This window comes from Tyto alba, unplaced genomic scaffold (genome assembly GCF_018691265.1).
Source record: "Tyto alba isolate M040663 unplaced genomic scaffold, T.alba_DEE_v4.0 Super-Scaffold_2, whole genome shotgun sequence".
NCBI lineage: Eukaryota > Metazoa > Chordata > Aves > Strigiformes > Tytonidae > Tyto > Tyto alba.
In genome coordinates this window covers 23,462,910-23,477,159 of record NW_024881282.1, presented here as the reverse complement: position 1 = coordinate 23,477,159, position 14,250 = coordinate 23,462,910, and the positions used below count along the sequence as shown (strand labels likewise).

Here is a 14,250-nt window from a genome sequence, read left to right as displayed (position 1 = left end):
AATCCTTCATTAAGGTAAGCAAAAGGATAGGAAAGTACTGTAGGAGTTGATATAGATATAAATAGTCTTTGGAAAGCAAGGCAGGTGAATTGAAAGATCTAAAGAGCATAGAGGTTGTGTAACTATTCAGTAGAATTTACTAGTCCTTTTTAATGAGGCAAAATATATAATTTAATAAGAATCATTGTGGAAAATAGTCATGACTTATGTCAAACAGATCTGTTAATTTTTCAAGAGCCAGAAACATCACTGAAGGCAGGAAAACATCCCGCTGTTATGGCACTGTGGAACTGAGACTCCCCCAAAAGATTTTATTCCTTTCTCAGAGATATTCAGAATAGGGTTGTGTCAGAATAAGACTTCAGCTATGCTAGATGCTTGGATTGATCTTTGACGGTGTTTTTTTCATTCCTCTGCTTTAATCACAAGAGTCAAGGAAAGTTCTAAACAAACTTTTTATTTTTCCCCCACCCCAGTTTTGTTGCTTTATAACTTCATCCCTATGTTGCAAATTGACAGACTACTCTTCGTAGCTTGTTTTACCCTATTAAATTCTGCATTAAGTGTTAGATGTAGTGCTAGATGTAGCAAAATTGCAAATTTTGGAAATTTCTCAAATTGGGATAGATTTAATTGGGTTGACTTTGAGATTCTCACACTGTAATGTAATTGATTACATAGGGCAGTTTTGCTGTGCAGAGATCCATCTGCAAGTTAATATCCTTCATAGGTAGTTTTTATATTGAGAACTAATACTGAAATTAATATTTATGGAAGTGTTTGCTGGTATATGGACTTCACTCTTCTGTTTATTTAGCAGAGGTTTTAATGGGGAAAGGTGGACGTGTCCTTTGTGAAATGTAATATTTGAGTTGCAAAGGAAGTATCTCAGAAGTTTGAGAAGTTTAAACTTGTGAGCTGACAAGCATCCAAGATGTAAGATTGAAATACTGTTTTTTTTTTTTATGTTTGTGAAAGCGTGAACTTTTAATATTGTATGTAGACTCACACTATTAATAAAACTGAATCCTACAGCTATTATATCTTCATTTTTCATAGTGACATTGAGTGTGAATAATTTTTCATTGTAATGCAACTAGATTGACTCGATATATTTATTCCAGATAGTACTTAAAACACCAGTGTTTTTTTAACACTAGTCACACTTTCACTAGTTAATCTGTTTTCTTACATGCACTTGTATTTGATCTCTGCTTTGAAGTTTCAGATCATTTGCCCTTTTCTTACACAGATTTTTATAAAATAACTTTATGGAGGCTTATTGTTGTTTTGATATTTAGTGTGTTGAAAATTGTTCTATTATGTTAATCTATTATGTATCCCAATATAGTGTATATAGGTGTTTGTAATATAAGTAATATTACATTTCTCATTGTAAGGATTTTAGTTTATTATGGATGAAGTCCATTCTCTTGACGTCTTAAGAAAGAAAAATGGATTATGGAGAATGGATGCGTTCTCTGTTCCGGAGTTTGGGTAGGTGCAAGATTGTAAGGTCGATGCTGTTTAACGTATAAGCATACATGCAAGCTTTCCTACATTGTTTTAAGGACATGACACCAAGGCTTTTGAGATTTGACTGTTAGCAGGTAATCACAATAATGGTCTCTTCTTCATAGAGCAAATAGTACCCTGATGAATTTACTGACGCACTTGGGGAGGAAGGTGAATATGATCAGCTGGCTTGGTACTTGCATGAAAAGCTAATTAAACTTTTTAATCCTGCCTTTGAGGCGTGTATTGGAAAAGTCCAAAATACCATGGGTTTTGAAGAGAGGAGTTTTGCTTACAGTCTCTTACAGTTCTTTGTGCTGCAGTTCTTAAAATGTGGAACTAGTTTTTGCCAAAATAGAGTATAAACCTTGATATTTGATCAAAAGTTTCAGAACTTTTGGCTCAGAGGTACTTTGGGCAAGCTTTTATTTGGGGCATAGTGTGTTAGGTATATTTAACTGATATTCCTGTGGGAGATTTACAACTTGAGAGGCTCAGATGACTAGTACCTTGGTTTTACTTATTTTTAACTGCTTGGCCATGAAAATTTGTGGCCAGTTACTTTTCATGACTTAGAGCCTCATCGGCTTCATGTAGCTGTACAAAGATTGTAGCTGATGGCCATTGGTCTCATTTGATGCCACATTCATTACCACTATTCTTGATTTTCTTCCTATTACTAGTGGTCTGTTTCTCTTGGTGATGTTATTCCTGTGTTCTTTGCAGTCTGGAACTGGGCTGGGTTGGTTTGTTTGTTTGTGTTTGTTTGGGTTTTTGTTTGTGTTTTGTTTTTTGTTTGGTTGTTTTGATTTTTTTTTTTTGTTTGGTTTGTTGTTTGTTTTTTTTCCAGGAAGAGTTTCTAGGTTTTACAGGTTTTTGTAGCCTGTCATCTTGTTTCACTTGTATGAGTTTCCTTTGTTGCTCCTGTCTGGACTGCCTTGTTTAGTTGCTTACTCGTGGTTTCAAACTTTTTAATACAGTCTTAAATTAAAAAAAAAAAAAAACAAACTTTTGAGCATCACTTACACTTATTTGGACTAAATCAGAACTGTACTGACTCAGGTGGTACTTACCTGTCAGTTAGATGACACACTAACATGTATTTCCAAGACTACAAGATTGAACTTTCCTGTAACATCATGATGTTTAGATCCTAGGCAGTATCTGGCACAGTGTACACTTATGCAGCTAGTCAGATCCTTGATTTGTAGTGTAAACACTACACAGTGTTCATGCAACACTTATTTTGTATAATTTGACAGGCTATTTATTATAAGTAAACAGTCTTGCCTGCTGAAGTAATCAATGGAATAGTTACATGCACATGAGAATTCATTATGTTCTTTGAAAACTAATTTCTGAATGAGAATGTTAATATGAAAAGCAGATGATGCCATAGTTGTGTCTGGCACCACTAAGTGACAGTATCACTAGTCGCAGGTTGATGCTGATTGAGTTTCAGCTGAATAGTCACCCAAACCACGGGTAGCTTAAGACAATAGTTTTCTTGATAGCCGTTTTGTATGACAAATGCACTTTTCTTTCTTAGTGCCAGATCTTCCTTTCAGCTTTGTATAATGATTTGTCTCCCAAACTGTTGGGAAGAATGGAATAGTTCTGACTATGTGGACTTTTATTTTCTTCCTATAGAGCAGCTGTACTTTCTATATTGTCTTGTGAGTATATGCCAGAACCTTTCTAAGAAATAATTATATCTACAGTTCTACTACTGTGCTGTAATTGTGATTTTGTAATTAGCTAGAAAATCAGTTGGCTGATAGCTAGAAGCTTTGGAACTATATCACTGTTAACATCAGGTTATATGTACAGAATTGTCAGTCAATTGATACATACATATACATAAATATATTTCCCCCAAAAAAGATTGATACTAATGGATGTTGTGTCTTCTGACAGAGAGCTTGCTAGATTCTATTCTTAAACTCTTCTCTCCAAAAGCGTAGTTGCTTTTTTATCATGTCATGAAAGCAAACTTAAAAATATGCCTCTTTCCTGTAATGAAAATATGTTTTCTCTTTTTTTTCTTTTAATAATTATTTTTGTTCAAGATCGGTCATCATAGCTGCCATGGACATCTATACACAATTCTGAGTTGAACATGTTGAGCCCAAATAAAGACCTTCTGGCTTGTTTTTTTGAGGGAGAGAGTGTTTACTGTTTCTTGTAACATCAAAGTAATGCTTCAACTGAAATAATTACAAAAGTTTAGCAATTGTCTGGGAAATAATTCTCCATAAACTACAGTTAGTCATAACCAGTGGTACCAGTAAGATTTTTCATAATGTGGTCAGTCATTGATCCTATCTCTCTAGACTGCTGTGCCTTTTGCCTTAAGGAAAAGACAGGGTGAGAGGGTCTTTAAAACCTATTACAGAATTTGTGGAACTAGTAATAAAACACTCTTAGTTTTAAAACACCTGTTTTGTAAATGAGCTGTAGCCTGGAAGTATTATATATAAAGCAAAACAAGCAGATACCCTAAATAGCTAACAGTCTGAGTACATGAGAAACAAAAGAGAGAGAAACAGGTCATCTCCATGTCTGAGAGAACGTGGGTGTGTGGAGGTGGTGAGTAGTATGTGCTGGCTGTATTGACCACGTGTGCTAGAAACATGAGGACAGGCAAGTTTAGTATTTGAAATATGACTTAAGTTTAAAATTATTTTATTCTAGCAAAAGTCACAATGTATGAGAAGAGCCTGTTAAATGGTTTATTCTCCTGTTGCCTATGTATCTGGATTCAGATTAGTTCAGGGAAATAATACTAATTCTTTTTTGTCTTAAAGGTAAGAATCATAGATACTTTGGGGACCTTTCAATAACATACCTCTGTAGTTGTCCATACATAGTGTTTTGTAAACCGTAATTAAGATGCAAGCTAGAACACATGTTGCCCCAGATTCACAGAAGCCAACCTTACTCACTACTTTGACACAGAGCAGATGGCTTGCTATAATGTAGTTGTTGAGGCAGTAAGAACTGAGAGCCATGACTGCTGTTGCTTATAATTGCTACTGATTAAAAGACTGTAATGCCTTCAAGAAGTCATCACTGTTCTCCCTGCTAAGAGTTTAGTGAGATCGTAGACTGATATAATATTTCTGCTTAGAAGATGCCTGAATACCAACTGGATCTTAAATTTGTGCTTTTTATATTTGTATGTAGATAGATTTTTCTGGAGGGCTGGAATGAAGCATTTTTATGTAATTTGATGCTTTTTGTGTAGACTGGGCATACCAGACAAATGAAGAAAGGAAAGAGATACTAAATGTGCGCTCTCTAAAAAGCTTTTCTTATTAAACTTTTTTTTTTTTTTTTCCTCATCATCAAAATCTAATTTGCTTTGAGGAAAACTCTTTTCATGGATCACAAAGGTTAAGGTACCTTGTCAGGCAGATGCAGTCTGCTTTGGAAGGACTTGACTACTGTGGTGGCAAGTACTTCACAAAACCGTGTGGGAGGCATACAGGGATACTGCATCAGGAACTAGATCGTCCAAGGAAGTTGAGCAGGAAACTAACAACTGGTAAATTGTATGCTTCTGACTCTGTAGAAGGCTTAACGATACCAGAGAAGGAAGAGGCCAAAATGAAAGGGCAGCTTTAACTGTTTTAGTCATTAGTAGACAGTCTGGATGCGCTAGTGCTCTTCATGACGGAAACAGGGTAAGAATTACTATTAGACTGCCTGCTGGCAGGGAGAACACAAGTGCTTGAGTAGCATGCAGTAACAGAAAGGTGGATAAGGTGTGCCTTTTAGTATTCAACAGTGAATGCAGAGCACAATAAATAACCTGATCAGACCTTATTTGTGATACCACTCCATTAAGCCTGCTGAAGTCAACTGAGAGAAGTTAGCTTGGAAATGAATTAGTGCCATAATGTTTAAATAGGACAAAAACATGTAAGCTTTCAGTATACGTCTTACATTTTTGTTGAACATTAAGGGTAACTCATTGAGGAAGGAAAAAATTGAAGGTAAAGACTGTTCATTATTCTGTTATGAGAAGTACAGGCATGGGTCAAGGTCAAGCTGTTTGCTCTTGAAAAGTTGCATTCTGAATAAATTGGCATCAGCATCACAGTCCTTGATCTCTTATCACGTAATTCAGTGTTTTCTCTGGGCTATTCTAGGAGGAAAACAATTGGAAAAGGTTGTGTTCTCATTCATACCCAAGTTGCTTTCGGCAGAGTAAACATGATCTATGGTCATTGAAACATCCATTTTGATTAAAATCTGAACTATCTTTTGCATCAGATACAAAAAATATATAATGCCCTGTCTCTTAATTATCACAGCTCAGTGATTTAGATAGTGCTTTAGAATGGCAAAACTTTGGCTGACTGCCATGATACACAGTAAGCCTAAGAAAAGCAAAGTAAGAAACTAGGAATCAGTAGCTGATAATAAAAAACTAATTTTACGGTATTTCTACCCAAGTGAACTGGAATACATCTCAAAGTCAAGGTGCAACTCTTTGCCTCTTCAATGTTTTAAAAGCTATTTAAGAGGTTTTCCATTTTGTTATTGACACTCTCTCTCAAGGCTTGAAAAATTTAATACTTTAGTGCTGACCAAGATACAGAATCATACAAGGTGAAGGACCTGTCAGCAGAGTCCCAAAATGATTCTGGAGCGAGAAGCTGCAAACTTACCTCCTATTGCTGGCATTTCCATTGGGATGTACGTCCTGAAAAATCTCAGGGATGTTGTTTTTGTTCATACAATGTTCATATTAATAGCTTAGAGCTGATATGAGGGGACTTGCAGGGGACCACATCACTCTTAATTTGTCTTTAGGGAGTGACTTATTTTTTCCTAGAATTGTTCAAGCTGTGTCTAGTTTAAATGGCAAGTAGTGTTTGTGTTAGCTATAATCCTTTACTTAGTGGCAGTGTGTTTTTTGTACTGCACAGTAAACTGCATTAAAACAATATAATGCAACAGTTATTGCAACGGAAAATAGAATAGAAGACAAAATTGGATTCAGAAGGTTGTTTCCTTGCTCTTCCATTATTTCTCTTCTGCTCCAAATCAGGCTATTTTTGTACTTGGTTGTTGCTGTCCCTTTTTTGGGACCTGAGGAGTAGCACATTTTAAAAATAGGCTTTGCGTTGGAGATGAATTTGTTTCTGAGAAAAAGTATCATTTTGTGAATCTTCATGATAAGGAACTAAGGGGTGGACCTTTCATTTCCAAGAAAGTGGGGTGTTTGCTGGTTGTTTTGGGTTTTCCCTTTTTTCTTTGTTTAAAGATTTTTCCAAGGAATTTTCTAAATTGTCTAATTACTTGTGTCTTTTTGAGAACTGGAAAATGAATATATACACTAATTTTGAGTTGATCCTTAATTGCTGTTCCTGTCTTGCATGGTAGAAAGTGGGAGCAGGGAAAAGGGCAATTGGACTTCTGCAATAAAGATTAACTCAGGAACACAGAGAGCCTAATATTTGTTTATTATGCTTAAATAACTTAAAATGAGAAACCACTTTTTAAAATTCCATTAAAAAAAAATAAAATCCAAAACCAAAAATCCCCCACTTGTCTCTCCTGAAAATTAGCACGTGGAGCTAGATGATATCCATGACCATGTGGTGCTTGCTATTATCAGTGTTTTGATTGCTTCAAGTTAACAGTAGCTCCCCTTAATGTTTTCTTTGTGTTCACGTTTTTTGTTCTTGCTGAACATAATTTCTGGTCAGATTGAAGCTGATGTTGGTTTTTATCCAGGCTGTAACTGAAAGATTACTTTCTGCTTTGTCTACCTCTCACTGACCTGTTCCGGTTATAAAATTGTAATACCCCCCAGTCTAAGTATATTATACACAGTTTTTGAAATTTCCACTATGCAGCAGGAAACTCAGTTTTCTGCCTCTGTTTTCTCAGTGCACAAACAGACTATTCAATATACTCTTCCTTCCTGCCATTAGTTTTTCTTTATTCTTTGTAACCATGGAAGAGCTGCATTTGAAACTTCTGGGAACATGGCTTAAATCAAATTGAGCACCGCAAAATTGGCTAAAGATAGGAAGAAGTGATTGGGGAATAAGAAGGGGTGGAAGGTAACTGTCAGCCCCTTGGACATGGAGAAAGCAGCTATATATGGAACCTGTTCCTTGGAATTTTATTTTCTCCTTTGTTAGCAGCAGCAGTAGTATTCATTTTCAAATCTGAGGAGTTGGACATTTCACAAAATAAACATTCACAAACTTGGTGGTCTTCCGTGTCTCTTTAAAGATGACATTAAACTGTCCTGAATAATATTTTAAAATATTACATAATACTCTCTGAAGAATATATTAGAACAAATGTTGAGTTATATCAGAATTAAATCCAAACTTAAGTAAGTGCCTAGCATTGTCAGTGTTCATATTTGTGTAGTGAACTTCTAAGCTGTAAATACCAACTCCAAGAGGGTGAAAACAAGGTGATGGGCTTATCCAGAGGCAGCTCTTGAAAAGAGATGGCAGGATGGTAACACAGATGGTATGTGCTGATTTAATTTTTAAATTCTGCAGTCAAATGTTGGGGTGCATGTCATTAGAAGGTATTTTTAGGGAGACAGATTGAAAATACAGAAGCAGACACCTTCTTCTCTCTCCTACTCGCACTCGTTCCCACTTCAGAAAGAAAACCTGGAATGCTGTTCTCTGCTATTACTGTACATATGCTCTGAAGAAGTCACACCAAAGCCTGTGTTTGTTGCTGGGTCACCACTAACTCCATGTGCTACAGGCCAGGGACCCCCAGAATATGTTGCTTCAGGGTGGGCTCGTTCCAGTTTCACCCCGAGTCCCTCCTGAGAACAGAAGCTCTAAAATACCAGAGTTAACCAAACCACTTTTCTGTGACTCTGCTCACCAGAGCTAACTGGTTCAGTCTGCAAGGGCAAGCTTCTCATGTGTGCATTGACATTTGATGCGGTTTTATTATTTATTATTATTTCCGCTCTTGTGTTTTGAAATGACTTGTTCAGCGCAGTATACTGATTGCTAACACAATCTCTACCAAAATTTCATGTTAATCTGAGTATATCAGTTTCTCTGTTTCATGTTTTAGTGACTTTATTTCAAAGTGAAAATACACTTACTCCAATACTGGCTTGAAAGGCTGAACCACAAAAATAGCAAGCTTGAATGCCACGTGGTTAACGTTCTGCCATTTTTGCTACCTATTTGTATTAAAGCTCAATTCCGTAACGTGGTCTTCAGTATGTTGTAATTTACACATTACGATTATGATGGATTTAGACATTTCTGTCATAACATAAGATGAATTGATTTTGCATGTGCAGGGTGAAACCGCCCTGTCTCTGTCTAATGAGTAATCAGAGTAGGTCTTCCTCTGAACCTTTCCTGTCAGAGTGGATTCGCTTGAGGGCCAGCAGGAGACAGGTTAATTCTGTACCCTATGATTAAAGCATGCACCTGGGATATGGTAGGCAAAATGCCATTTGAGCCGAGCAGACCAGATACTTGAGTACTTGCATTATTTCAGGTAATGGAGTGCCTCTGTTATCTTGTGCTGCTAGGAGAGAAATTATTCCTGGGTGGGGATTTGTGACACTTGTTTCAACAAATTATTGAAAAATCTTTTACTGATAGATTAAAAAAAAGGTTATTCCTTTGGTTTTACTTTCTTATTAAAACGGATTTTCAGTGAAAATTCTTAACCAGATCCAGCTGATGCTTTGGTGTGTTGTGTTCATCTCTGCCTTCCTCCATTCCCTGCACCCTCCCTTCCTCCCCACCCCACCACCAAAAAAAAAAAAAAAAAAGTGCAAAACCAGCCTTGTTCCAGGAATTCTAATAGTCAGGATAGTAAAGGAAACTGTGTAAACTCCACTGAAATCCATTTTATTCTGCTGGTTATTTGTGATAGTATCTGTATTAATTTATTTTGAAGAGCAATGTTTTCTAGATATTTCTTCTTAAAAGATAAGCTCAGAACTCATAGGAGGATATTGAAGAATATATTGCCATTGTTCCTGTGTTATTTGAACTGAAGTGAGGGAGTGGATCAAGTATGACCAAGGAGTTATGATTTTTAAGTTCAAGAATGTTGTTTCCACAGAAACAGCTAGTTCTATCATAGCTACTGAGTTAAATCCTTATAGTATTTTGCTTTTTCTTCCTCTAAATAAAATTTGATTATGCTTCACTTTATTTTTTTTCTTACCCTTCACTACACATTTCTCTGAAATTTGCTAACTTGAGTTTTTTTCAGTGCAAAGTTACCTTAACCATTCCTTGTTTGAGAAAACAGTTGCACATAAAAATATATTTGTTTCTCTTTGTAGCAACCTAAAGATGAGTATGTAATTGGAGCTGGTTATGAAGTATACCTTAGTCTTGAACAGAGTGAAGTGGAGCGCTGTCGCACTTCCATTGTGTCGTGCTGGGATCGCCTGACTTCCACGAGCGGTGTGGCTTTGAATGAGTGATGCAGGTCTGTCAGCAAGCTGGCAATGAAACTTCAGAGCTTTGTTCAGTCACACTGACAATTTGTTATTTCTCATTTTCCATGTCCTTTTTTTCACCTGATACAAAGTAAGTTTATTATAGGCTCAAGGTATCATAAAGGTAGAGCAAAGCCCCTTTGTGCATCTAAAGCTAAATGCAGGGAGTTCTAATTGTTGCCAACATAAATTTTAGGTGTTCAGTTGAGGAAGTGTAGTTAAGTTACCTGTATTCCCTAGAAAGTATCTGGTGAAAATGGGTGTCTAGAAGTGTGATTAATAAGAACTACAGTTTTATTGTACCAAGTGACCCTTGAACAAGAGTCCAGCATCAAGGATATCTCCTCTCTCATGAGAAAGCTCGCATTGTTGGGCTACAAATTAATACTTCTTGCTCACTTACCTCACTTCAAGCCAATGTTTCTTGCTTTCTTGCCTTGTGCACCTGCATCTCAGTCACTCTACCACCTGGTTTCTTGGCCAAGAAGGAGCTAATATGATTGTTCTAGATGTGTCTCTTAAATTCCCAGAGCACTCTGGAAATCTTCAGAAGGCTGCTTGGGAAAATGACATTGGATCCAGTGATCACGAACTGATACAGTTAAAATCAAATGGAAGAATGAACAAAGTAGGAGCGTACGTAAAGGCTTTGAATTTCAAGGGGACGAATGCTGATTAAACTAAATGTATTGGGTTAGTATAAGAAGCATATCTGAAGAATTTGCATGCTTGGTGTTTCTGCAGGGCAAACACATTAAAGGTATAAATTATCTGTGTGCTAGATGAGTGGAAGGATGTAGAGAGAGACTCTGAATTTGACAAATTAATAACCACCTCAAGAAGGATATTGATAAGCAGCAGAGAAGAAATAATGGAATAAAATTCATAATATACATTTACCCAAGTTAGATTATGATGGATTCGTTACCCAACTTTCTTTGCAAGGAGAGTGTTTTTCAGATGAGGGAAATGCAGAAGAGGCGTAATCTGTCTGGACTTCCGTGAGTAGTTGATGTTGTGTTGGTTTGGGACAGCGGGGTTTGATAGTGTATGACTTAAGTGGAGAAGGTAGTAAGATACAGTGTTCAGTGTGGAAGTGTAAGGCTTGCAGTTATGCTTAGCGGACTTCTTTTAAAAATTAATTTTGGGACCAACTATCTTTCTGATGCTTTCATTTATGCCGCTGACACAAGGCAAATCAGTATGCAGATGAAATTGGCTGATGATGAAAATTTGGAGGCACCAGTAGTACGGATGATCATGGTGTTGTATGGAAAGGATTGGCTTATCTCAAAGACTGAATTAATAGGAACAGAATTAATTGTGTTAATATAAAAATATCCTGTACATCATGGATGGTTAAACGCAATATTTTGTAATGCAAGCTTGAAGGCTTGTGTCATGGAAATGACTGAACTAGAGAAGAGCATTGCAAGATTACTGCATTGCAAATGAGACAGTTGTGATGTTTGTATGGAAAAGGGAGAGGCATTTGCAGTAGATTTATGGAGGTTCTAGTATCATTTTATAAATTCTTGAATGTAGAATTCTAATCATGCATACTTAGCATTTCTGGGCGACCTCTTCTACTGCTTTGATATCCTCCAGGAAAACAGTTTTTGCCCTGTCACAGTTCAAAGCCTTTTGTTTCCATTAATGGCTATTGTCTCTCGTTCTTCTGTCTTGGACCTCAGTAAAGAGGTCATTGTCTTGCTAATTTAAGCACAAGAAGAGGTAATCCTAATAGGTGCCCACCAGGCTTCCAGGCTAACCAAGCTGGGTTTCCTTAACCTCTGTTGATGTACTTCAGAGCTTTGAAGACAGTGACCACACCAAGGGCCGGCCTATTAATGAGGAAAACCTTTGCTTGTTTCTTTTAGCAAAATGTGTCCCTGTCTGCAGGTGTAGCAGAAAGCCATCAAAACCCCAGGGGGGCGGGGGTGGGGAAAGGCCTATAGTAACTAAAGTACAAAGTAGGTCTGGCATCAGTAAATGTAACCTGTCCAAGAATAAATTTGTGTTGGGAATTAGGAGAAAGCTCCACTCAGTGGGACAGTCAGAGGCTAGAGCAGCCTTCCAGGGAGGGTAAAAACTGAAGTTCTTCAGGTGGATACTTTTCCAGAAGGGATTACATGAGATGATACATCTACCTTAAGAGTGAACTGGAGTCTAGAACCTGCAGGTCCCTGCTGACTTGGCCTGTGTGATGCTGCTGTGTCACTTAGCCAGTTATTCAGGCTTGGTTGAACCTCTTACATGAATCCAGTGGAATTCAGTCAGTCATGTACTGCATGGTGCTGTGAGGTTACTCGTTGGTCTAGAGTCGTTAGGAAACTTTGATGTGTCTTTGGAGAACAAACTTACTTCTTACAATTATGAACTTGAACTGGGACGTAAATGTATTGGGTTTTGGGAAGTGAAACTTCAGCCTGTATTTCTGAATGCTCTTATCCCATCTCTTTCCTTTCTGGTGCAGCATTAGTTTTTAATTCAATTTCATATCTATTAAGAAAAGGGAAAAAGTAGTCTTGTGTATGTATTTTAATCTTAAACAGCTGAGGAGGAGCAGTTTGTTTGGACTTGGGGTTGAAGAGCACATGGTGATATGACACTTTTCCTCCTCTGCATTTTAATTGTAAGATGGGAGTAATCTTAAGCTGCTACTGTAGCATAAAATTGATAACAAAATAACTTGTTTAACTGAATAGATGAGAAGTCACTTAACATCAAGAAAAGTCATGTAGTTTGTGAATATCTTATTTTTTGATGTTTAAGTGACTTCCCATGTTTAATTTTCACTGTGAAATTAGAAGCATGGTGGCAGTAAGACATTTTGTAGTTACACCTTCAAGAAGCAATGTTGCAGATGCCTACAAGAAACAAAACACAACTTATTCTATATCTGCATATGCGTGACCCAAATTTCTGTTCCAAAAGTTGTGGTTATAGTTGTTACCACAATGTTTGCATTTTAATTTATGGTGGGGTGGTTTTTTGGTTTACAATATATAATCTACATTGAAATTCTGTATTGTATATGGAATGCAACTGATGGGGTAGTTACTGGAGCTGTAATTGAGATTGGTGTTGGTTGTGGTGCGGGGGGAGAGAGAGGGTGAGGTTTGCATGCTTGAGATCACAAACAGAATGTGCTGATAAATCATGATGTAGAGGGGATGTGGTCCACAAACTGTATTTAATCCTACTTCTGATACGGTGGCTCTTCTTAACTGCTTTCATTAGTAATGTTGCAGTTGATGCTATAATGTAGAAGTGTGAGGATGTGATCCTTATCAGTTTACTGTAGCAAAAGGCTGAAATTTCCTGTGGTAGCCTGCAAAAAGATATAAAAACAGGGTGGTCCTTGTTATGTCCCCTGTAGAAGACCAAATTTGTCAGGGCCATGAGAATTGCCAAAGTGTCTCAGGACCAAGACTCATTTGACATGAATAGGTGGAGGGGGCTTTAGGCATATAGATACAACTTCCTTGATAACTTTTAACATAGCAAATAAGATACAGTGTAGCTTAAGACCACTAAGAATCCTTTTGTAACTTGAAAAATTAAAATTTGCTGCTTTTGTGTCATAACTTCTCTACCTAACCAAGATTTTCTTCTGCGCTTTCCTTTGAGTAAATCTGTATAAAAATATTCTCTTTTTATTATTATTATTATTATTCCTTTAGATATAAACTTTCATTAGTGGCATTTTGCCAGAAAGGTTTGTTTCAGATCCTCTATAGTTTGTTTGAAGTGGGGTTCTCAGGCTTGCAGAGTAAGTAGTACAGCATTTACAAGCCATTACATTTCCTAATGTTCTTGAAGGGAATGAGATTAGACTCTTAAAGGCGATTTTGGGGATTCTTTGCTTCAAACCCTTTGAGGTACTGTGATGTGCAACTCAAGACTAAGATACCTTCAAGCCAAGATTAAGAACTATAAAGATATATATATATATATATATATATATATGATATATATATACACACACAAACATGCAAACTAAATGTGTCAGTGGCATGCTGTACTATAAATAAGAAAATACTTTAACCTTTCATTAGTGCAGCTGTTTCTTTGCACTTGATGCAACATCTACTTGACCAATTTCAGGATTTATTTTGGGCTTCTGATTTTTGGTTTTTGTTAATGAAAATATTCCTCCTGTACTTGACACATACTTTGTAGTATGTCCTGTAAAATTATTAGTTTATCTTGATGTGCCTTTTATCATTCATAGTGAGACTATAAGAAATGCCACA

General features: G+C 36.8%; 1 protein-coding gene across 3 annotated transcripts in view; it reads left to right on the top strand.

Annotated features, from left to right (window-relative positions):
- Positions 1 to 14,250, top strand: part of UBL3 (ubiquitin like 3) — a 58,797-nt gene that overhangs the window by 30,188 nt on the left and 14,359 nt on the right. The window contains exon 1 of one of the 3 annotated variants that reach the window (XM_032982855.2): positions 9,961 to 9,981. The exons of the other annotated variants lie outside the window; for them this stretch is intronic. Coding sequence (XP_032838746.1) covers positions 9,976 to 9,981 — 6 coding nt within the window. The 5' untranslated portion in view covers positions 9,961 to 9,975. Of the gene's footprint in view, positions 1 to 9,960; positions 9,982 to 14,250 lie in introns of those variants that run through there. 3 annotated transcript variants of the gene reach the window in all.